The 25,649-nt window shown below is 46.5% G+C and overlaps 1 protein-coding gene across 1 annotated transcript in view; it reads right to left on the reverse strand.

Moving 5' to 3' along the window:
- Positions 1–25,649, reverse strand: part of LOC142572416 (organic anion transporter 3-like) — a 45,819-nt gene that overhangs the window by 17,736 nt on the left and 2,434 nt on the right. Inside the window, exons 2-5 of the mRNA XM_075681508.1 lie at positions 4,076–4,351; positions 3,431–3,565; positions 746–849; positions 423–577 (exon numbers count right to left, since the gene is read on the reverse strand). Coding sequence (XP_075537623.1) covers positions 423–577; positions 746–849; positions 3,431–3,565; positions 4,076–4,300 — 619 coding nt within the window. The 5' untranslated portion in view covers positions 4,301–4,351. The remainder of the gene's footprint in view (positions 1–422; positions 578–745; positions 850–3,430; positions 3,566–4,075; positions 4,352–25,649) is intronic.

Here is a 25,649-nt window from a genome sequence, read left to right on the forward strand (position 1 = left end):
CTTACGCCTCAACACATTTATCTAGGCCGCTTTGCGCCGTAATAAGCCGGTGTTCCCAGGCAGTGCGACACCTTGTATGTGGATTCAGCAACACCAAAGAGAGCAAACTGTTGTACAAGTGACCAAGCAGAAAAGCTCTAAGTGGAAATGCTAATGAAAGCCGTCAGGAGACAATGGCGTTCTACCCATCTTCCTATTGCGTCGCATTTCTCACTGCTGTCGAAACGACAAGTTATACAATTGTAGCCATACGGGTAAATCTGCTGGATACTCAGCGCAAAGTACAGCGTCTTTCTCTTAGGCATTCATTCTTCTATGTAAAGATGTCCGCAACATATTAGGCAGTTGCGGTGGCGTCCTAGTCTAATTAAACAGATTACTCCCCTCTGCCATCTCTTCAAACAACCACATGACCGTCTTACCGATGACGTAAATGGTGGTGCATACAGTGTCAGATCCCATAGACGTCAGAAACCTCCAAATCGGGAAAGTTGTGAAAGTGGGAAAGAATGTCCCCAGCAAGTTTCCGGTGGCTCCGATGAGCATGACTAGGATTACTGTCTTCTTCCTGCCTATTCTGGAATCAGTAAAATATAGAAAGAAGAAAACATCACATAGTCATAAAATTGCTTCATAAAATGGTGTTCGAAAAGTTCCGAAGAAAGTTTTAACCCTCTTGGATATCATCAAAACGTTATGCAAGCAATCTATTTAAGCAACCTGTTTGGGCGCGCCGATATCTCACCTGTCGGCAAGGAATCCAGACAGTAAATAGGAGACTATGGACCCAGTGAAGTATGCTGTGTGGACGGCGTACATCTTCCAGCTGTCTCCGCACACCCATTGGTTCTGTTAATATTCAACATAGCGACGAAAAAAAAAGAAGAAATCATGCCAAATATGACACATAGTACGTAAGCGCTTACTTAGTTTTTCTGAGAACTATACTGCAGCACCGTTCACGAAAAATGAAGGCAAACCGGTCGTCGCCAGCAGCGGCCGGCTGGTCTTAAGATTTTTGCAATAGGCTGTACATGCCGAGTGCCCCAGCTGCACACACTTTTCAAAAGACGTAATGACTTCTATTAAAAAGGAATCATTAACCAAGGGATGAACGCCAGGCGAAAAGTGGTTCTGTCTTTATTGACGGTGTACGCTGCACCGAGACAAGATATGCTGTGGACGAGCGAACTCACTTTGTTTTAAATGTCAAGTTGCGTTTTACTGTAGTAATATTTAACTTGAATGGGCACCTTCTTTTCCTGCAGATAAATTTTCTGAGACGCACGTGATTTCATTGCTAATAAATTTCATTGCGTTCATAAAGCGCAGAATGCAATGGGGTATTTTACGAACGTATAGTCACTTCTGAATGCATAGGCAGTGCTAAATATCGTGTAGGACTATCGTTAAGTACTTATGCTAGCATAAACAGGATGCAATCGTAATGATTAAGCCAGATTGTTACTGCTAGACCCACTTATTATCGTCAAACAGTTATAAAGCTGTTCTTCGCGACTTTTGTAGAGCGGCCAAGCACTCTGAAACGACCAGCTAAATATGCCTTAAGTGTTTCAGAGGTTCACGTCTCAGTGGCCGCTGGAAAAAAAAGTACATATATTGAGGGAGGCGTGTGGTGCTTTGGTTCGAACTATACGAAACGTCGGCCATCGGAAATATCCAATCGACTTCGATATACGCTGTATTTCGGAGAAATCCTTCAGAGCCGTGACGGAGCCCGGTTACTCATGTCTCCACAAGGCCCCACGATTAAGAAATGGTTCATCATATATAGGCGGCCAGTACAACACTTAATTTGACCAAGTTCAATATTGTGCAAAAGCAGCGCGTCGTGAAAGTTGCACTATGCTTCGCAAGAATTCTACACCAGCAGGTGAGAAGGAAAGACTGACGATATGCTATGCTGCTATGCTGCCTGCGCACGGTTCATAAAGGCAGCATTGAGCGAGTACGATCGGCGTGAAAGGAGAGGTTGCATAACGCTTCGATAGCCTCTAAGACCAAGTGAGAGGTGGAGCAGGGCCCATTACATCTGTGGTGTAATTCAATGCGTAAGCGACGGGTACCGTTGTTAACCCCCCCCCCCTCCCCCGAAAAAAGAGAAGCTTCCATATATGAACAGAGTAATCTAAATGCAATAATGCAAAGCAAACAACTTTTGTCTCCAATAGCGTCTTTTCTTTTTTTAACTCACCTTTCCTCTGAACACACGCGACGGACAGTGCTGTTACGTTGGCTCGCAATTCGACGACGACCACCTCAAGGGTGTTTAAGGAACAAAGGCAGCGGCGCACCCAGAAGAACGGTAACGCATGCTTTATTGTTGGACTATATCGTGCGCTTCCCAGTGTAACTTCAGGACAAGAGTCGAAATTATTGGGAACTTGGTGCAAGCATTATTGTGGCACTAAAAGAATCAATAAATCAGTCTCGACTGATAAAGTTTACTTTCAGAACTCTTATTGGAATAAAAGGAACACCAATGTGTTGCGCTAGAGCTCCAGCGCTGCTACATCAGTGGGAGGTCATCACTTTTGAAGTAAAATTGCTTATTTGCACAGCTGTGGTCAGTAAAAGTTAATGAAGCTTGTTTACTTTAATATTTGTCTATATTTGGTACACGCTGTAGTCTATCTTTACGGATAATGAATTAGCTATACCAGCGCAGACATCGTCAAAATCTCTGATGCCTCGGTGAGATGTTGCGGAAACTTTTTTCGGAGCGTGTTTTCTTTTCTTCTGGCCTTTCAAGTCTCATGTCACTACAAGAGTGACTTCAGTGGCATTTTAGAGAGAGAGATAAATGATGTGGGAAAGGCAGGGAGGTTATTTAGTTAGTTAATTATTTAGGAGTTAATTCTGGTTTAGTACCCTGTACTTGGGGAAGACTAAGGGGAAATGAAAGACGGAGAGATGAGGCTGAGAAAAAGCAAAGACAAAAATAAATAGAAGCGGTTGGGAATGCCCGTTCGAACTAGAGTCTCTCTAATATAGGCCACTCGAACGCAGAAATAGAAATTTCATTTAGTAATACACCTAAAATATTTTTGCTGTCTTTAGTGTCGCTTCAAGCAAAGAAAACACGGTTTATAACACATTTTTTACACAACCCAAGAATTCGTAGTCTCTGTTGTATATTTAATGGATTTCTCGAGCGTGTAATCAAGCCAACTTGCCATTTACTTAGGGGACTTGAGGTAAGAGTGAAATGGATCAAAGGCTCGTACGGGCCAGCCGTCTGACACGACCGCTTCATCAACAGAATGAGTGGGCACTGATGGCCACTCCCTCGGTTGCCCTTCGTGACGGATGGCAGTACAACTTTCATCCGGGGCGCACGCGAGAAACCAGGATGGCTTGCGAGCTCAAACAAACAACGTATGGGAAACGTCCGGAAACGTTAACCCACCTCCATGGTTACGGTGGTGTATATCTCGCTGTTGTCGTAGTACCATCTCGTGGGGCAGGTGATCCACTCGCTGCCGCTGTCAGTGACCGCCGAATCATTGCTGCTGTATTGGCCATCGGGCTGTTGCCGGAGTACCTGTAAAGGTTGAAAGCGAATTTTGAGGATTTGTTTTACAGCACTGAGGATATGACATATAGCGAGGGCTCCCAATTTTTCATTAGCTTTACCTCTTTTTTTGTATTTTGTCAAATATTTCGAGCACGCAAGAGGATCCATAAGGTACTTCGTATATCTGTGTTAAATGTTCCCGTGTAAGCACTAAGACATCCTAACGATTGCTGACTGAATGGCGACAAGGTCGCCGTCTCTAGCGATTATGCTAAGCAACTTCTGATAACTTCGTTAGCTGCGGAACCTAGTGGAGAGGCTAGAAATGTTTGTATCTTGCGATTCAACGTCCCTTTCTCGATGGACTCGACAATACGACACCTAACCGGATGCAAGAAATTCCAGATCCCGGAAAGGAGAGCACTATAGCGCTATGAGTGATAAATGTGACGTATTACCTTACTTTCTATTAATGTGTTACGTTCTCAAGCGTGCTGCATAGGCGGCGCCAGCGCTACGTTGAGTGTGCATACTCACCTGGCAGCGGCCTCGGGGAAGCTGCGCTAAATCCACAGGTGGTGTCGAACCGTCGCCGGTGTAATTGAGGAAGCACCACTGGCTGGCTGGCGTGATGTGGATGAACACTTGACCGAAGTAGCAAAGTGTCGCGTGCCATGCGGACAGCATCAGCGCTGCGGTGACGATGGTCTTGTTAAAGAGGCCATAGCCTCCAATTTCGCGCAGAACCTTCTCGAACTCCATGGTCGCCCCTCACTGTCACCTGAGCGATCCACTTCGTTCTTCGGTACTAGACTGCATGGGTGAAGCAGAGACGAAGGTCGCTCAATGAATTTAGGCTAAGGGTAATGTTTTCGCGATAATGTGCGCATCCTTACGTATCACTCAATTCGGCGACTCACCGAAACGTAAGCCCTATAGGTAAGTTTCAAGGGAACATTATCCAGCATGATTATACGTGAAGCTTTTCTCCAATATGACTACATGCATTTGTTGAAGTAGCTATGTTTCACTTACAGATGCTGTCAGTGAAAACAATGACATCGCAATGGGGAAACAAAGTTGGTCATTTCTTCCATCACACCCGTTTCCGGTCGCTTAGTTAATCGAGGTAAAATGAAACTGGGAGCTACGAAAGGGATTGATAAGAAGAGTACGGCAACCATGTAACAGACCACGCATCCTTGTTCTCCTCTCCTTGCTCTCCGAATTCCTTACGTTTCATTATTTCGTAACGCTTATGAAAATGAAGAAATATTTGGAAATTAGAAGAATACACAGCACATCAATCGCTTTTGTATTTTTTATCTTTTACGCCAAGAGTTTCTATAGGAAGCCGCCTATTGTATGAAGATGATAAAACTGAGCTACTTAAAGCTAGGCCACGATAGGTGTGGCGCACGATAGGTAGCGCTTGTGCACACTGTCTTTAGAAGCGGCAAGCTTACAATCCTCTTGGTTCTTACTAATGTTCCGATGTTATAGTGCGTAGATCAAATGCGGACTATTGTTCTCACAAAAGCATGCCACTTGAGTTGACCACAAACGAAGTGCAACACAATTTCCTCTCCGGGGCGAGAGTGTTCCTATAAAGCTATAGGCGTAGTGCGCGTAAAGCCCCTTAAACTTCGTAAAGTACTGCCACGCTTTGAAGAATGCCGCTTCCTCCACGCGCACTCTGGCCTAGGCCGACGCCGCGTCGCTATTGGCCTAATAGCATCACGTGGGCCCTCGCGCCGTGCATCAGCGCCATTTTTGCTCGAGAAGCGTCTACGGAGTGGCGAGGAGCGCATTTGGCGCCGTTGCTAAGCTCGAGCAGTGTAGGCGGCGCCACGGTCGAGGAGGGAGCGGGAAAGAGAGGAGAAACGAGGAGGAGTGAAGGCGGAGTAGGAGAGTGTCGCTACTTTACGAAGTTTAAGGGGTTTTAAGTGCGCGCAGACGGACGCGCCACTGGCGGCGGACTTGCTAAATGCACTCGGGAACGGAGGCAGGCGTCCGCCGTACTTTTCTGCATCGTTGCTCACGCTTTTCTGTTTAATTCATGTCTTCGTAGCAAACTAAGCAATGTCCGTCGCATGTATCTAGAGGCCAAAGCTTCAAAGTATGTCGAAGAACAATTGCTGCGCACTTGGACGTTCAAATAGCGTGTATAGGCTCGTGTAAGAGCCACACCCGTGTAAGGGCCGCACCCCCAACTTGGCCGCCGAAAATTTAGAAAGAAAGATTGCCAACGGCGAAGAAATCGCGTTCGGTGCCCCGATGCCACGCGCGCGCATCGGTAAACTTTCGCGCGCTGCGTACTTCCGCGTGCCGCTACTAGATGGCGAGAGCTGCTTGTTGACCTCTGATGCAATGTTACGTCCAGGGATCTGGGATGTGTACAAGTCGCAGGCTGAGGTAGCACCGTTTGCGCAAAAGGTTCGATACCCTGTTAGGGACGCACCTCGTCAAAATTGTGAAATTACGACCCTTTCACGAGTCCATGCGAGAACTTCTCGGCGACATAATTCTAATAATTCTCGTGAGGCCTCATGAGAGAGTGCAACAGCAGCAATGAATCACCACCATCCGGCAGGAAAGTTCTTGTTATCACGCTTTCTTTTGTCATCTCGGTGTTTGTTGCACTCGACCATGTTTACACGGGCAAGCGATGAAGTTCATCACCTCCTATACCAAGGCTTGGTTTGGTTTGTCCGCAGTGCAGTATGCGGGTTAAAGACATTTCACTTAGGTTCTGCGTGTCGCTTGCCGCCTCTGTTGTTTGTCGCTTCATTACTGTGTTGCTCTTACTGGGTGCACGATTGAACGAGTGCATAGTGTTGGTGTGTTAAAGCTGTTGAGGCTTGCAAGGTTCTGATTTTATGGATTTTATGCGGCCGGCCGTTAAGTCGTCACACCAGCTGTCATGCACAGTTCAGGTATTTTAATCTTTTTTATGCGTGGCTTCATGCATGTTAAACTGTCGGCAGTTACTTCATGCAGAACTGTTTTCTTTTTCTTAATACGAGATTCTCGCCTAACATGGCTTGTAAGGGGCCTAAATCACGCTGTGTTTTATCGGAATGATCGCATGCAAGCAGTGGCGTAGCCAAAAAATTCGTTCGGGGGAGAGGGGGGGGGGCGCACCCAGCAACTTGGCCTCCCATAGAATTTGTCGAGGGATCAAGTACATTAATAATAACCGCATTGCCATTGTAAAAGATTCTGCAAACGAATTCTTGAACGCTACGCATCGTCAAGGCTTGTAAAATATGTAATACTTCATAAAAGCGTATGCTCGTATGTCTCAAAACTTGTGCTCAAAATAACTTATGAGTGCTTCCATGTTTTCTGTCTCTTTAATACGTAAAGAAAATATCACACAAATTGTAGAATTATATCAGATTGAAACCAGCAAAGCAGCGCATGACGCTGATATGAAAAATGTAAAGGCCATGAAATGAACAAGTTCAGGACAAATATTTTAATGAAACTTTGTTAACCGCCCTGCTTTTCTCTCATTTGCACCTTTCTCTTTGTGCCATTCAAGAACCTTGTTTACATTTTTGTACACATGCAACGACCAGGCGAAGATCTCAATGAAGCTGTCCTTTGTTAGACTGTACTGCGCAGGAGCTGCTGTCATCGGTCGTGTATTGGGAGTAATTGCACCGAAATTAAAGTCGCAACAGTGAGTGCATATAAAAAGCAGGAGTTCCGCAAAATATTCGAGGGCGAGTGAAATGAAAGTGAGCCAATGCGAATTTATGATAATGGCGTACTTTATTCAAAAGTAGTATCCATGAGCATTTAGACATTTGTCCCACTGACTAAAGAGTCACGTGATTCCCGTTTCACAAAACTCATTGGGTTGCTGCTTCAAAAGTCTGTAACTGACTCTTTCACGTCATAATCCGACACGAATCTGGTTCCCTTGAGCTGTTCTTATTTTCAAATGACCCAAAATTTGGAAGTCACAAGGCGACAGGTCTGGGCTGTATGGCGGATGTTGCAGCGTTTGCCACTTGATCTTTGCCAGTTTTGTGTTACCCACATCAGCGACGTGGGACGGGCATTGTCGTGGAGCAAGATGACCGCATTCCTCAAGTTTCCATGTCGTTTGTTCTTGATTGGGACACGCAGACGATCCGACGTTCTGCAATATCAGAAACGATTGATAGTCTCTCCAGGTTTAGCAAATGGCCGCTGACAACTAAAGAAAGTCAACAACACCTTTCCGGCGGAAATGGCGGCCTTTGCTTTCCTTGGGGGTGGTGAATGCAGATGTTCCCACTGTAAGCTTTGCCATCGTGTTTCAGGCTCGTAATAGTGGCACAATGATACTACTCCGGTTCAATTGCAGACAAAAAGTCGTCACCCTCATTGCGATACCGGATTAGATGAGTCAAGGGAGCGCCGAACCTCTCCGTCGTCTTGTGGTGGTTCAAAATCTTGAGCATCCATTGCGCACACAAGATCCGATAACCCTGGTTGTCATGAACTACGGTGTGACCTGGACCGTGACTGATGTTCACACGCCCTGCCAATTTATCGATGCTTGTCCTCCGTTCTTGTCTAATCAGCCTTTGCACTTGTGTTGGGGTGCCTGCACGGTGGCTTTGGCGCGGTCTTGAATCGTCTTTGCAACGTTCATGTCCTTTGAACCCTTTTCTTCAACGCTTCACAGTGGCCAACGAAATGCAATGTTCAACGTACACAGCAGCCATAAGGCGACTAATTTCTTTTTGGGAAACATTTTCAGCTGCTAAAAACCTCACGACACCGCGCTATTAAATTTTGGAGTGTCCAGTATGCCACGAAACCAAGTTCAACTCAGGGTACGAGAGCATTAAAGGGCCCCTCACCAAGCCGTATAGCAAATTTCGGTTATACGCTGGAACTTGTTACGTGTCCTCTAGGGAATGTTTCGCCGCAAAAATTTTCCGAGTCGGCTCATTATTAGCCGAGATAAAAATATATCGGTTCCGCGAACCCATGATTTCAAAAGGCGGGCTCCACTGCATATATGTGACTCTCTCTCCACTCGCCCGGTCTAACCTCCACAAGCGAAATTCCTTCCCTGCGTTCCCCCCATGCCGGACCTCGAAGATCTCGTGAAGCATACGTCATAAGCCCCGCCTTCAATTTTCCTCGCTTTTTTTTTTTCGGTGCCGCGCACTTTCGTTGACGACGTTGGGCGTGAGCTGTTATCGTTTCGCGCAGCGCACGATTTTACGCACTGCTGCAGCATGTGACAGGACACATGAGCAGCGGTATAATTCAGTGCTATACGAATACTGAGGCCGAACAAGCGGATCGCAGAACATGTTCACGGGCGTTGGAATACGGTAGAAAATGGCATAGTTTCGGTTCCTGCGCACGTGACCGCACGACCGTGGGAACGAGCAGACGAAGCGGAAGTACGTCTCTCTTGCTTCGGTGCGAAGTAAAACAAAACAAAAAAACACGCAGACATTCCGTTTGTGTGTTTTATTATTTCTCTAAACTTCAATTCGTCAATTCAAGCAACAGATCACACTGATAAGATATGTCTTGAATAATTCTCGAAGTCACATGTCACCACGAGCGACGTCACACTGCGGACACCAGTACGTAGGCGCGGGTAACAGGTTCGTCATCCTCCGGCTTAAAGCGCGGTGGCCGCGAGGAGAAGGAAAAACGGCGTTCAGTTTGAAATTCCAGATCTTTCTGCGGCGCGTATAGCGATGTAATTCTTTGCGAACACGATCGTTTGGCGTAATGTATGATGTTTGAGCCGACGTACGCAATGTACGTCGGCTCAAACTGGCCAGATCTGGTGAGGGGCCCTTTGCAGAACCTTTATCCTCACACCAGAGTGTCACTTTTGTAAATGACAGATGACTCTGTGTCACGCGCATGCCTCGCGCATAATGAACCGAACCATTATTGCGCGGGGTGGGTTGGCTCATTTTCATTTGACTCGCCTTCGTGCATTATGAATGCGAGTATACCATGAAATATACAAAAAAGGGCAAAAAAGTGTCACTGGAAACAAAGTTCACTGCACGTATACAGAAAACCTCGCAACAAGATGTTTAAATATACGTGTAAGTCTCCAGTAAATCTACGTATCTAAGGAAAAGTCACTGTATATAATGCGTCAAACAAGGCAAATAAACGTCTTGCGCAACAACAAATTCACAGATCACAGACACATTTCACTCGACTCCCCTTGATGTACCGCGCGCGACAGGAGGCGGCGCACTTCCTCCCCGCTTTTCTCCTTTGCGCACAGAAGACTGAGCCACCATAATAGGCTCACCCATGCCACCCCCGCCCCCTTACGCTTTCACTCGCACATACAGCAGGTCGCGCGCGGTCGCGATGTTATCGCCCTTGGACTTCATACGGAACATGAGGGTGACGTCGACGGCAGGAATGCGCCTAGAGTGTCCATATATTTGCTATCGCAATAATATAAGAGCATCCGGCAGCTGAAGCATCCCGCGGCCCATTATTTTCCGCTAAAGAAGAAGTAATTAAACTGAACTTTCACCATGCGACAATTTGCTGCGCCGCAACAATGCCTTTTTTTTCTTTTGTGGGGCGGGGGCCCGGAAATGAAAAAAAAAAACGCTAGGAAAGCACGTTGGCCATAATCGAATGCCTACTTTGTGCACCTGATGTGGCTTCACAATTACGAAGCAAATTCGTTATTACTCTGCTCGAGGAGACTTTGACGGCACTTATTCGGCAATGTCATGTGTATTCATCGGTAGCAAGATCGCTACAATCTGTACCGGCATCTCATCGTGCGGAGTCATTTGAAATATAAGTCTTCCCGAAGAAAACGTGAGACGCTTGGTCCACAGAGAACCATAGGCATACTGCTCGGTATTCTACACCGGCGAGAAAAGAATATTTGCTGAGAGGTTGCGCTCAAGCGAACGCGTTGCAATCCGTTGAGTCCCCGCAGTGGTGGCGGCGAGCGACCATGTATTGTTTCTTTTTCTCGTCTGCTAGCGAGAAAGCGTCCAAAACTATGCCAGTGAGGCGAAAATCCACTAGGCCAGAGAAAAACGAACGCGCACCGAAGCGCACCGCGCGGTGGTCGGGGCAACACAATAAAAACGCATGCGCTCTGGCTGGTCACGGCAGCTCGCGGGTAGCGAGAACAAAACAAAACAAAAAGAAAAAAGAAGCTTAAGAGCCTCAATGTGTCCTCGCGAATAAAAGTAAAAGTAGACAAATAAATAAGATCGTAGTTACCTTTGCAGGTTTTAGTGACTTCACATTGATGCTTTGGGGCAAGTGAAAAAAAAAATGTTGATATTCTTTTCTGTGACATAACGGCACAAATGAACCACCACGACGCTCGTCTCATTGAACCTCGCTGCGTGCTTTGTCAACTTGTCTGATAGTGTGTTAATTTGGCTTGTCTCGTTGTATGGTCCGATGTACGACTTTAGAGAAGTCAGTGCACCTTTGACGTCAAATGTTTATAACAACATTAAACCCACAATGTTCCGGAGTTGAAAATCTAAAGCACTACTTTGGAAATGTCGATGCAGCATTCGCATCAAAAGTTTATGAGAACTTTATACCCATCAAGTTTCAGAATTGAAATCCGTGCGCTCCGTAGATTCCGCGGCCTTCGCAATATGCCGCGACGAGCCCCCTCGCCATCAAGACGCCCTTGAAACTTAGTGCTCAGATGGGGCTCCTTGCGTTACGATGTGTGACTCCCGGTGCATGTGCGTTGCCACTAAATCCAGCCCGATTTCACAATGTTCGCGCTGAAATGCCTTTTCGAGCGTGAAAAGGACATTTTAGACAAAATCCAGCATGATTTCCGGCGCCGGGGTTTGTTTTGGTCGGCGGCGCACGACAGCACGATCAAAATTTTTTGTAGGGGGGGGGGCTGAAGCCCCATAAGCCTCCCCCCCCCTGGCTAAGCCCCTGCATGCTAAGTTCATTAGAGTGAGATTGCCCGCAGTACGTTCCAATAAAAAAATAAATAAAGGTGGGGGAGGGGTGACAACACTGCTACTGAGCTTCTGTGCCATTTAGTCATTACTGTAAAACGTTGTTATATGTAATGCTGTGGTAACTCGTGTGCAAATCATGAACTCCGTCCTCAACAGTACTGTTCCCATTAGATAAAGCTGGGAGCACAAGGTCAACAACTTGGTTTAGAGTAGCAGTCTCCCGTTTTCTTTACTGCTACTTTTCATCTTTACCAGGTGTACTGACCGGTATAAATACCGAACAAGCTCCAATTCCGTCCTGCCTCGGAGCAGATATCGCACAAGGAGAACATACTGACGGTGAATCCTGCTGCGCTCTCACACTGTTAAACGCTAGCTGTGTCTCGCTTTATGTCATGCACATTTCACGGTGGTTTGAAGATTAAATATCATTACTAAGTCCACCGTGCGCACCTCACCTGGACCTGTTGGCAGCCGCAGTATGCTCCAGCTGTAAGTACTGCACTTTGTACGATTGGACACCACAACTTATTTGCCTCTAATTTTTTCTCAGGTGCCACTCATGCCACGCAATCTTTCTCTCCCCGCAGTATATAGTCCTTTATCCCCGAGGTCGGCAAAATTAGGATCCTAGGCATGGTCATCGAAAAGCACAGAATAAACGGCTAAACCATCACCCGTCTCACGGCAAAGGCGGCCGACGCGATTCGACCCCTCAAACGAGTCACTTCCCGGAAGGCTGGCATGAGAGAGGAGAGCCTAATTAGGCTCGTCCAATCCTTCATCATCAGCCACGCCACGTACGTTGCAGCCTACCACCGATAGCTGCAACACGAACGTAACAAAATCAACGTGATGATCAGAAGAGCGTACAAGACGGCGCGGGGCCTGTTCGAGTCCACGAGCACGACCCGCTTTTTACAACTCGGAATACACTTTCAGCTTGAAGAAATAGCCGAAGCGAAAGGGACCTCTCAACTGGAGCGGCTGTCCATGACGAAAGCCGGGAGCAAGTTACTGGACGACCTGGGAATAGGACGCTCGAACGAGGCGGAGATGAAGCTCCCCGTCCTCGAAGAGGTCCGACGCCAGACCGGAATCGACCCCGTACCCAGGAACATGAATCCCGAGTTCAAGAAGGGAACAAGAGCGGCGAGGGCCAAGGCTCTCTTACAGCTTCGAGTGTAGGCATACAGTCCAGCTATCAGCAAAGTAAAGGACAGCGGGAAAAGAAAACTTTCGTTTTAGGCAACTTGTTGTTTTAAGTTCATACCACCTTTAACATATTTCTTTTACAGGTAGCGGCTGCGCGGTTTACGCGCAACATAGTTCTCCACTGCGTAACGCAAGGCCTGCCAATGGCCAAGACATCAACCCTAATGACGGAAATGTCTTTGTATTGACGTTTCTCAAGATTTCTTACTAAATACAGTTATTTATTTCTTCACCAGGACTTTTCTCAAACTGTCTCATCTATGCACAAACCATCGCCGCTCTCCAAGCCGAGATTAGCGACATAAAAACTAAGCTACAAAGCATGAAACGGCAGATGTTCCTGTCACGACGAGAGAAAAACAGAATGCTGGAGGAGAACCTTGTATTGAAGAGGCAGTTGAAGCAGTTTATTGCCCCTGGTAAGCTTGAAGCTATGGAACGAGAGACCATGAAAGGAACACGGTGGAAGAAGGCAACAATTGAAAAGGGCCTAAAAATGCAACTTTCCTGCTGTTCAAGAGGCTACAATGTTCTCAAAGAAATCGGCGCTCCGTTGACTGCAGAGAGGACCCTCCAGAGGCATCTTGAGGGGTTCAAGTTCCTTCCCAGAATACTTCAGGACATCCTTCGTGCGCTGCGTGACAAGGTATGTTCACGTTCTGTGATAGGCTACATTTTTTAGGCGCTTTTGGTGGTGGACAGTAGAAGGAGAATGCAAAAGATGATGTTTTTAGAAAGTAGTAGGCCTGTAGGCGGCAAGCCAAATTTGAAATCTCCGGCTCTCCTTAGTATAAAAGAGCCCTACAGTCACATCAATTTCAAATAACTTTGTTTAAACATAGTGAGCTGCTCGGGTGCACGCTATAATTTATACGTTTTTCCCATAAACACTGCCGTGATGACCTATATTTGACAGGTTTGAACAAAGAACAAAACTTGTCTCCAGCGTTTACTTCAATTTCTTTCAGGTGGAAAACATGCAGAACTATGAGGACCACGCACTCCTGATGATCGACGAAATGAAGATCACACCTGGGCTTGCTTTTGATCAGACAACAGGCCATGTGATCGGAAAGCCCATTGTTCTATCGAGCGATGGGTCGCTTCCATCGGACACCATGGCTACGCATGCTCTTGTTTTTATGCTGGGAGGCGTGGCCACTCGCTGGAAGCAGGCATTCGCGTACCACTTTTCAGGAAACTCTTTTTGCAGTGCGAGTGTCAAAAGTATTATTTTCGATATCATTGGTGCTTGCGAGGAAATTAGCATAATTTTCGACGTTGTAGTTAGTGACATGGGAGGCGGCAACCAAGGCTTGTGGAAGCTGTTTGTTATTGTCGTTGGCAAGCATTCTAGACGCGGAGTGTGTTGTGAACACCCTTGTGATCCCAATCGAAGTCAGTATTTCATGGCAGACACTGCAAATTTGCTTAAGAATTTACGGAATCACCTCACTCGTGGACAGCCCTTGTCATTGCCCGAAAACATTGCGCAAAAGAACCGCTTGCCATCCACTGAAGTGAACCTCGAATACGTAAAACAACTAGTGGGGATTCACTCAGAACTACAGTTGAATATTGCGCCACATCTGAAGTCAGCTTGTCTGTATCCATGCCATTTAGAAAAATGAAAATGCGGTTGGCATTTTCTTTATTTACCCATGACACAGCCGCGGCCTCGCGTTTTCTAGTGGATAGAGACGACTTGCCAAAGGATGCACTCACAACATCCTGGTTTTTTAAAGTGGTCTTTAAATAGTTCAAAGTGATGACATCTCGAACTAAGAAACTCGCTGTTAGCAAATTTGACGAGCAAAAGTACGATGAAATACTTGTGTTCCTAAGGGAAATCATTGTATTCTTCGAGGTGCATCCGCATTGGTGACGCTAAGAAATGCGCCTGGAAGCCAGTCCAAACTGACATCATCCTATCCACTACAGTTGCCCTAGAACTTCAGCATTACTACCTCGACACGAAAGGGTTTCTCTGTGCCCCGTTGAGCCATTTTGGCCAAGAAGCACGAGAAAACGTTTCCTCTGCACTGAGGTCAAAAAACCCAGTTCCGAGGCCGCTTGAATTTCGCACTGCACTTAGGGCGGCATCAGTGGCGCAGTTCCTTAAACTAAACAAGAATGGCAGTTATGCTCCCGATTCGGGTTTTTTTTTCTTCTTATTGTGAGAAAAGAACGCGAGCACTCTACTGCTAATGAAAAAGCTGAAGTAAACCTCCCTGACGACATCACACTACTAAGTGTGCCAGAACACGAATCATTAGAATATTTAGCTGGCTACCTAGTAAAGAGCGCGCAGAATAGTGTATCTACATGTCCCGCGTGCATGGAAGCGATGACATGCAACAAAGCTAGCAAGCTCACGCAGCTGAAATCATATTCAGAAACTATGCGGCTGGCTGTACCATCACCAGCTATTATACAGTTGTTAGAGACAGCAGAAGGCTGATTTCGAGCGAACAGCGACGCACTTATTCAGAATCATATAACTCTTGCGCAAATAGAAGCTTTTGCTTTGCAAGGTGTAATGACAGTTAACTGCTTTCCTGAATGCCACAAGGTTGCCGACCGAATACCGCGAGTGTTTTTACGAACAAGGATGCACATCCTTCTCAGGAAGCAAAACCAACGAGCAGATGAAAATGGAACCGTGATAAAATGTGGAAGCCGCAGCATCGGAAAAAAGATTCCAATTAGCAATGTAAAATAACAGCAAGGAGTTGTCGGGGTTAGAGCAAGCTGTACATTTTCTTTTCAAATTTACTTTTCCCACTACGTGCACCCTGCACCAGTCCGCGCGATTGAGTTTTTTTTTTTTTGTCTGAAAAGTATGATAGATAATCTGTGGCATTAAGCAGCTAAGTACGTCGTTGCCTATTTTAAACATATTCTTGGATATTTCAATAAAACATGAATAACTTCACTCAAGTTGTTTATGAAAACCTGATGTTTGGAAACCTACTCGGTTTCTTCTTCAAGGTGTCAGTGCAGGCGGGTTGCAGCGTGAGTTCTTCATGCCCACGTATGGTCAAAGGCCATATGAATTCGCAAAAACGAAGAGCGGCAAGAGTTTAGCTGTTCGGGGAGGTCGAGGACCGGTCTGAGATGAGCGTCGGGCTGTCGATGTCGGTTCCGCGGAGTGGTTTCTTGCTGGATACGCACATAGCGACGAGCCGACCACTTCTCGGCTTGCACTCCATACGCACGCGCAGTGAGCTAGCACGTCGCCACTACGAAAATCTTCACCTCGGACTACATTCCGTAGTTCCTGTGCGGCACTTTTCTCTCTCATCACGTCCCAGGGCAGCTCGGGGCCCGGGACCGACGAATCAGAGGCTCCGACGAAATGTAAAACTCTCCGTGCCGAAACGTCTCGTCTCGGGCAGCCGGCCGGGCTCTAAAGGACTTTACACCGGCCAGCTCCGGTGAACCTGCGCTCGAATTCCACGAACCAACGTTCATGTGCGAGACCACCACGTTCTCACGGTCGGAAGCCAGGCAAAGGAGAAGGGGAGTTTTGTATCAAAAGGCGGCCGTTCGAGAAAAAAAAAAAAACACTCCGTTAGCTCCCTTGCGCACACCACCTCCACCGCTTACACCGCAATCAAAGTGATCGCAGCGGAAGGAGCTTCGATAAAGCAATGTAACGCGGGTTATTGTAGTAACTAATTTATGAATCTCTCCTGTCATAAACGCAGCAACCAAATCCTACAGGCGCGCAGTGCGCTGCGCGCCAAAAGTGCGAACGTTGGGAGCGTATGCTAGCTGTACCCAGCCGAGGTGCTGCCACCGTCGGCGGCCGGGAGGAGCCAAGAGAAGGAGCGCCAGCATAGGAGGAGGAGAGAGATATCGTTACATTTAGATCACTTAGAGGCTTCAGGTGGCAGAGGTAATTGGCGCCATCCATCAGGAGGGCGGGAAAGCAACTCCGCTTCTCTTGCACGGTCTCATAGATCGCGCGCGGGCGCGCGCCGATCCAAGAGGCGCCCGCAGGCCGGGCGCCAGCTTAGCCCTCTGCGTGGTTTCATGTTTCGTTATCTGCTGGTTATCGGGAAGCGTGCGCTGCTGTGCGTTGACCGGCGTGAGCAGTTTCGTGGTCCTCGATAGCTGTGTGCTTGTGCTCCTCCGCGATGTTTCACCCTTTTCACGACTCGCACCGCTCGTGCATCGTGCAGTGGTGCACGAATGCCTCAAAAACAGGCCCTGCGAGGTTCTTCCGGGTGCCTGAAGACAACACGTGAGCGCACAGACTCATTGACATAAGAAGGCGCATGTACACGAACGCGGCCCTGTGCACGTGTGTGCTCCACGAGTTTCCGGACGTCGTTGCCCCTTGGTTGTGCTACACTTCCCTCTTACCGATAGAGAAAGCTGACAAATAGATGTTCCTCCTCATTGTTACCAGGTCTATGATTTGCTTTTCTGTGCCAAGTCTCATTCTACAACTTCAGTAACTCGCGCAGCTTTCCCTTCCGCCCTCAGTGATTTTTCTATCTGTCACCTTTCTACAAACGTACTAATGGCTGAAAAATTACTGCCCGTGTTTATGTATTATCTCAGTAATTACCGACGAGAAAACTGCGCGAACAACCTTCGTGTGTAGGTATGATAATCTTCTTTTTTTCTGGAAAGCATCAGCATTGCAAGTGTCCTATATGCAGATTTTTGCCGTTCGTGTTTATTACACATAGGAGTGCCCAGTAGGTATGACTTAGTGCCTTAAGTGACGTAATTTTACTGATAAGCATTGCATTCTTGGTGAAAGAAAAGTCGTGTTTTTGGCTTACTCACCTGGTCTTAGATTGAAGAATAGACATTTCTGCGAATGTTTTTTATGTGCTGCTGCAAAAGCTGACTACGTTCTGCCTCCCCCTAGCCTCCGTTACTCAATTTGTGGCCAAGTGCAAAAAAAGTGATAATGTGTATTTCCTTTTTAGTACAATGTTATTTTTGTTCTGCCATGTCTTTTTTCGTTTTGTTCAGTAGTAATGAACATGTCATGCATTTCATACACTTTTGTGGAGGTTTATAAGTAAGTTTATGCGTTTTTTTCTTGGTATGGGCTCTCGAAAAAACAATGTGAACATTTTATTCTATTTTTATGTATTTTTCATGTCATGGTTTTTGCCATTACCAGTAAATATCACCTTTCTTTACTTGTTATGACTATATCATACACCTCATCCAGTTTTGTGCAATATCTCCGTTAATATATCAGAAGCTCTTAGTGCGCACATCAGACGCTCTTCTATACTTTGGTCTTTAGGGCATTATATAAAAATCTTTTATATATGTGTACATAAAGCGGCCTTCCAGTTTTGTTTAGTTTGATTAGATTTTTGTTATTTCACTATCTGTGAACTTTTATGTTGTTTAACTAGTCACGTACATGTCGTGCATTTGTCACTTCTGTTCATTTTCTGAGCGTGTATCATACCAAGTTATGAGAAAATATTTGTTTTCGGAAACGGAAGTCAATGAAACAAGGCCAAGATCTCTTGAGTTGGAAGTGGAATCTATATGTGCTGTGGCATATGCTGGCATACTCAAAGTATGGACAAGACTGCGCGCCTGCTAACGTATAAAGAACCCGCGGCGCACAACGCACTAGTTCACAAGCCATCCCTGGGGCAACGCGCGGCAGCGCAATAAGAAATATATATATATATATATATATATATATATATATACGCGCCGCGGACAGGCAAAAAGAAAGCAAAAGTGAAGGTGCGCGGGGCATAGAGAAGGAGGGTTGAAATCCGGGCCAGTTGGTACATAGTTGAAGGAAAATACAGTCACAAAAGACAAGAAAATCCAGTCGTTTTGGTGTGAAACTTTGTTCTTGTGTTTTGTGATTGGTTTTTTTCCTTCAGCTATGTACCAAATGGCCCGGATTTCAACCATTATGCAAAACATTTCTTCTTCTCAGGGCGTCTTTCTAATCAGTCGTTGTGTTGTGAACCTCTCTTCTTCTCTTTTGCCTTTTGTTACGTGTTTTTTTTCCCTTTAAGCATGGAGAAGGGTGGAGAGAGAGCGGAGCGGGTCGTCTTAATGAAAAAAAAAATAACAAAGAGCGCTAGGGTGAAGAGGTGCCGCGAGGCTGCGGTTCCTGTTGCCATGGCAACGTAAACAATCGTGTGTTCCGCCATTTTGCCAAAGTATCGCCCTCCTGCTACGGCCGCAACTGAAGGGGACTTTGGCGCTAGCGTCGAAAGAGCGTCTGCTTAAAAACAGCCAATGGCAGCCATGCGAAGATTCACCCCTGCGGCGTGGTTTCTGTCGTGGTTTCGGATGTGCGAGCAGCGGTGGCTTTTCCCCGGGTTTCATCATTTCCCACGTTTTTCGCTGCTGCAAGGTCCAACCGTGCAGCGCTGTGGATTTTCCGGTTCCTGTCAAACGATTGCATGGTAAGTTCGAAATAACTTAAATTCTTTGTTGTGTCAGAAAGCTGTTCATCTACGAATCACTGACCCACTGCCTACCCGTGCGCCTGCCTTTCTATATGGCACGCTTCCTTGCTATAGGTTAGTATTCTAGACCTCATGCGAATGCTTTTGTGACGTTCAGCCGTCGTAATTCTTTCTGGGAATGCAAGTGAACGGCGTAGCTTCCTCTATCACTGCTATGAAATTAAAATGTGTCGCCGAATCGCCGGCCGGTGCTTGCTTGTCACTTCGTCTAGCCGCTCACAAGGCCGATATGTGTAGCTGATGTGGCCGTGTGGTGGCGATTTGCACGGTGTGTCGCGGCACGAGTTTGTATCGGCATTGACGGCGCGCTCATGCCTCCTGCGTACGCTTCGCAACCGCTCGTGATAGCGGGCGAAAGCACGGCCAAAGATGCCACTTGCGCCTTACACTGGCTCACCGGCGTTAGCTTACGAGCCGCTACTCAAGACGCGTTCGACTAACGCTGGAAAGAAATTCGCAAGCTAGCCGCGGTTATCACAGCGCGGTTATCCTTTGTTGGGGCATCGCACATCGTTCTCAACGATGGCGGCAAACGAGGTGCCGGTAAGGCTGCGCTACATCGACAAAACCACCACCCCATATGACCACTCGTGGCCGTGGACCAGCCGGCATGGATATCTTGTTGATCTGTTTTTCTTGTTCATCTTGATATTTGCTTGATTTTTTTTTTCCGCACGTACGCCTGCAGGCGTCGTTGCGCGCAAGGCGAGGCACAAGGGAGGAGTGACTGAGCGCCACGACTCGCGTAGCACGGTTGCTTTTCATGACGTCTCGTGCGCACAAAGAGAGGAGACGAGGAAGTGGCACGGGGCGCACGTGCCGGGCGTTTCGAAGAGCGGGCTGGCTTTGGAACGAGAGATGTATGGTCTAATGGTTAGAGCACCGGGCTCCTGTGCTCGACGGCCGAGGTTATTAAGGCGAGAGGCTCGAGTGGCTCACACCCACTGTGGTCCGGAAAACGCGGCGTGCGGTACAGAAAGTCGTTCGAGTTTGCCTCGTGCAGACATGCTCGCGGCACAGCTCGCGCGTTCATCGTCTTCTTCCACAGCTGGCTCCGCTCATCTTGCCAAAAAAAAAAAAGAGGCAAAGTTAATTAAGAGAGTGAATTCAGGCATTCGAACCCTCGAGGCTTATAGGACTCGAACCCATGAAGTTAATTAAGGCGTAGTTGATTAAGGTAGCGTCAATTATATCACTGAAACCCACGACATTTGGCAGGATAAAATAAGTAAGAAGTAACAACGCATTAAGATGAGATGGTCAAGTTTATTTAATGAATGTCTCTTGAGCGCGCATCCTTTCGCCTTTACCCCTTTTATCGCGTGCTAAAGTCACTGTCAAGTTCTTTTTTTTTTTCAGTTTGGTGGGGCTCTTCTTAAAGAGCATTCACCCAGACAGAGCGAAATCCTGGTTGGTAGGCTAGTAGCGCTTTCGCACTAAAATAAGCTCGAAACCGAACTGCGTTCTGGATTACTTGCGTCGTTCCTTGATACTCGCACCACTTTCTGTAAAACTGCTAGCATATTCGGCAACAGTAGGACCGAAAATAAAATATTCCTGTCCAGTCTGGGACACTCGAATCTATTCAAAGCCCTACAGCTATATTTATTTATAACGAGTATTTCTACTAGGGTATCATCTCCTTACAGACTGACTTTCACGACTTAGAAATAAGTCACAAAATTTCCAAGATCCCTTTTTCTTGTATTTCATATTCTTCCTCTCTTAACTTTGCGATTTTGCTTGTACGCCGCCACCTCACCATTAGAGTGCGTTCGAGTAGCGTTACTAGAGCACGGCCAATTCCGCTTATACGTATAGCCGTGCCAGCATTTAACCCCTTCGATGATTGCCTATACTGCCGATGTAGATGTGTTAAGACAAGCGCGTCAATTATTTGAGAGCGTGTGGACTATTCATGGCGCGTGTAGACGCCACGATTTCATATCGGACAGAACACACAGCTCTTACCCCAGATTAGCGATTCGATAAGTGCGCTGGCAGGCAACCCTTGTGAAATGGCGTGTCGTGTTGCGTCCAGTGGGGAAACGTACGAGGCAAAGCTTAACTGCCCTAATTTCCTCCATGATAAGCAATAGCTTAACAGCAATAACAGAGGCTCAGTTGCAATTAACAGCACGCTGGTGACTGCTCTTTGCGTTTAGGCTACCTAACAGGATATACAAGGGTGTTAGATGCGCTGTGATGGCAGATAGCGCGACGAAGTCTGGTCTGATGGACAGCATTGCGAAACTGGGGAAGAGTGATGATAGCAATTAGGCTATAAGAGCGAGACAGCGAGATAATGCAAGGGGAGTGCCACAGCTCACAAACAGCTAATTAGCTTCAAGAACGCTCTAACGGTTAACACGCTCATTGTAGGCGATTGAAATTTCACAAGTTTTTTTATCAGCTTTAAGACTAGTGTTTATAATCGCAAAGTCCAGCTATTATCGCATACAAAAGATGTGATGCATGAAGTAACACGTAGCCAAGGTATGAGCAGTGGGCTAAAAAATTAAGCCCAATCCTCGAGGCATATCATGAGTCGCACAATACTGCCGTTACGGAACAGGTCATCGACGCTTATGCAGTCGGGCTATAGGCTGTTGCAATTGCAACATGGGGCGGGATGTCGCCATCGTAATCGAATAACATAAATGGCCGAGACATCGCTAGCAGAGCGGGACTCGTTGTCTGCAGATTCGACTGCTTTGCGCTTTTGGCCCGCTGGTGATATAAAGCACTGGACAGGTGGTGATCGTAAGTAGATACATAAGACGGATTCCGAGAATTCAGAATTTAAGTATTTAATATCAAATAATATTTTTTTTAAGTTCTTAAAAGTGCTTTGGTCGGACTCTGCATTCATTCTCTTTAACAATAAGCAGAAGGTCGTCGTATTTTTTTTTTTTTTACGCCTAAATAGCTCCTTTCTTTCTCTGTTTCCTCTGTGCTATCTCTTTGACGATTAATTACCTGATCAGGATGTGGGAGTATCATTATGCCCTAAAAATTATAGCCCGTTGTTGTCGGAGGCAGATCCGCCTCGGCAACACAGAGGTGACTGCAGCGACAAAGTGTTGAAGCCACTTTACTCTTCAATGAAACGTAGTGAAGGTTAGGCGCCTTATCTGGGGAATGCGACCTCGTGTCTGGAAGAAGAGGCAGGAACTGCAGAATTTACAGGCCTTGCTGTTAGCGAAACAGATAACAAATATTAGCACTTAGCGGTTACACTTATATCAGTTGCACTCCTGCAGTATTCGCAGTGATAGTGCATGCGCTAATGGACATCGACGTTCGACTGCATGCATGAATATAACGGATTAATTTACGCCCGATGCTTCAACGAAGACTACGTTAGTCTTAAGAATCCAGTATAGAGGCAAGGAGCTGAGTTCTTGAGTTCAGTACCTTGAGGCGTAATTTACAATTGCGTAAATTAAACGTTCTATACATAATAGGTATACTGAGGCTACCACGTGCTTAGAGTATATCAGTCGCCCTAAGCTACCGTTTGGGTTTAGGGTTGGTAATATAGATGAATAATTATTCGGTTGAATGTGTCCCGCAATACTATTAATCGTCATCAATGCCCACCTTTCATTTAATCGACTTGATCGGTTACTCCTTTTCGATTAATCATTTTCGAGAGTTTGACAGGAGTGGAGCGAAAATTTTGAAATCGTACTGGGAGTAGCGGCGCACGAGAAGTGACGGTGCGGCTGTGATAGAGCGACTGTGGACTGTTTTTCTGAGTCGCGAGTGATGCCGAACCGAGTAGTGCTCCCCCCTCCCCCTCCACCCCTGCACATGCCACCTCGCCACCCGAAGCCGGAGGCTTGAAATGCCTTCGCAAATCAAGTCGTACTATATAGCAACCCACTCTTTGGTCGTCGTGCCACTCCCAGTCCACTAAAGACGGGGCACAGCATACGCGCCCGTTGGGAGAAATTATTTGGCGTAGCGATTGGGGGCGTTCACGTTGATTCCAGCAAACCTACTGCGTCCGAGCGCGTATTCTCGCATGCTGGTTTTGTGGATATTCAAAGGAGGTCTCGGTTTCACCCAAGCGTACCCGCTAAGTGACATTCCTTCGCTCTGTAAAAAAGAGCACGTGGTTTTAAAAACCCGAGCAATTCATTCTCTTTTCCCATATCGAAATTTCTTCCATTTTTTTTTAGTTGGACGTCAGCTTTCACTTTTGCAATTTTTCTGATTTCTTCTTTAACTATACTGTACAGGAATTCACTACTTCGACGTTAAATCTTACATAATTCCGCACTAAGTGCCATATTATAATATACATTGTTTATGTCTTTAGAGGCTCCTACGGCCGACTATATTTAGTCTTTAACAAGTTAAATTTTGTCCTTTATCAAACCTTTATAAATCTGTGTTTCAAACGTGGTTCCGCCTCTCAAACATTAAAATAGGGTCCTACAAAAGCAGGTAATTGTGTTTCAGCCTGTTTAGAAGTGCCCGGAAAAATTTTCATTTGATCAATTAATCGAGGGGAAGCCCTGTATAAGAAGCGACTAATCAATTAAAGGCTAAAGTGATGAATGATTAATCTTTAATCGAATAAAAATTAATGAACCATCCCTATTTGAGTTCCACGTAGCTTTGTCCCGCACTCTATAACGATTGCTTTCGGGGAGCGTAATGCACATAATGGCAAGGATTTCACCACATGCTTGTGGAAATTTGCCCTAAGATGTGAATTGGCGAATTTTAGTCAATTACATGACACATTCCCTATTTATAGGATATTTGCTTATGTTGGCCGGTGCTTATGATGTACCGCGTAAGACGTAACTATTTTTCTCTGTACTGTTATTTTCTTTAAGAACTACTTGAAGTCTTCGCCGAAGCCTCTTGCACATGGGGTACATCAGGATGTAGGAAATATAAAAGCGTCCTTTTAGGCTGTTTTTACGCACATGACAGCAACCGCGTGCGTAAAAAGTAACTGCGTGCACGTGCCAGTGCATATGTTAGTCTTAATGAGAAAGCTTATTGGTAACAACTTGGCTGAGGATATGAAGCTATACGTGCCCTCGGCTTTATGCTATTGGAATATCCTCGATCGCACGCACAGTTTGCACTGCGGTCAGTACATGCTGCTGCACACTATTTTACATGCGCACTTGCCTTACGTACGCGAGACAGAAAACTAGAAATAACCTTCGATTACTTGAATTACTCGTATTCATCCGAGTAAGTTATATTGGCAACGTGACTAGACCACCGAAGTAGTCTAAGGTCCAGGACTTCTCTTTAACAATACTGCAGAAAGACAAGGCACAAATAAGAAGAAGGCCAAGAAACACAAGGACACTATATTTGCATCTTCCCTTTTTGTGCTGTTAAAAATTCAGTAATGCCAACTCGTCCAACTTTGCATCCTTTTGAGGTCTAGGCATGTTTGGGAATAATCTTGATGAATGCTGAATGGGTCCGAAAATATAAGGGTAGATGCCACGTCTTCGTTCCAAGAAGCGCTATTATTTTCGTCTCTATTTGCTTATTCATTTATTATACGTCAAAAGTTCCAAGGATTGGGACGTCACATGACGGCTGAGCACATAGAAAAATGACGGGTCAGATTAGGTGGCGTGACTTGACAGATGGTATTTTTGAGTGGCAGTTTTGAGACAAGGAATTTCGGTGATGAGGGCGACGTTACAGGGAAGGTTATTGCATTCTCGGGTTGTGTGTACAAAAAAAAATTTAAAAAATAAATAAAAGAAGGTTGATATGCACTGTAGTGGAATGCACAATCGCAATCGAAAATACGCGGCCCACGGTTCTGGGCGCAGGAGCAGCTGCGGAGACACACCCCGGTGCTGTTATCTCCATCGGGCGCTTGCTTTGAGGGTGCACTGAGTGACGCCAATCGTCGCCCTCGCTCCCGTGCGGCCAAGTCACGCGCTTGATAAATTTCTAGCGCGGCGTTCGGCTGTTTCGCAGCTGATGGTCAGTGCACAGGAGGGTGCTTCCACTTTGCTTCGTTTGCCGTGTCGCCGTAGTTCTGGCACGGCGGCGGCGGACGGCTTCCGGGCACGGATGGCGGGTTCATCGGTTTCTGCAGTGTGAGCCTAGTAACGCTTTCGCCTTAAACGAGAGTGGACCATCAGTCAGGACGGGCGTTGACGCCAACAAAGTGGCGGCACTTTGCTTGCTACTCCTATGCACCAATACCTTGCCATGGCGTCTTTCGTTGAGAGCCTGCATGCACGTGCGTCCTCCGTTCAAACGACAGGCACGGAAATGTGCCACACACGGGTGCGAGGCACACGTAAACAGGAAGCGTGAAGCTAAATCGGAAGCTGCCAGGCATACGTTCCGTGCGCTTAGCCAAACGGCCGAACGCGAGTTGGCGTGGGGAGGAAGGCAAGCGCACACTGGAGAATCCTCTTTCCAACTCACCGTCAACTATGA

The sequence above is a fragment of the Dermacentor variabilis genome, chromosome 2 (assembly GCF_050947875.1).
Source record: "Dermacentor variabilis isolate Ectoservices chromosome 2, ASM5094787v1, whole genome shotgun sequence".
NCBI lineage: Eukaryota > Metazoa > Arthropoda > Arachnida > Ixodida > Ixodidae > Dermacentor > Dermacentor variabilis.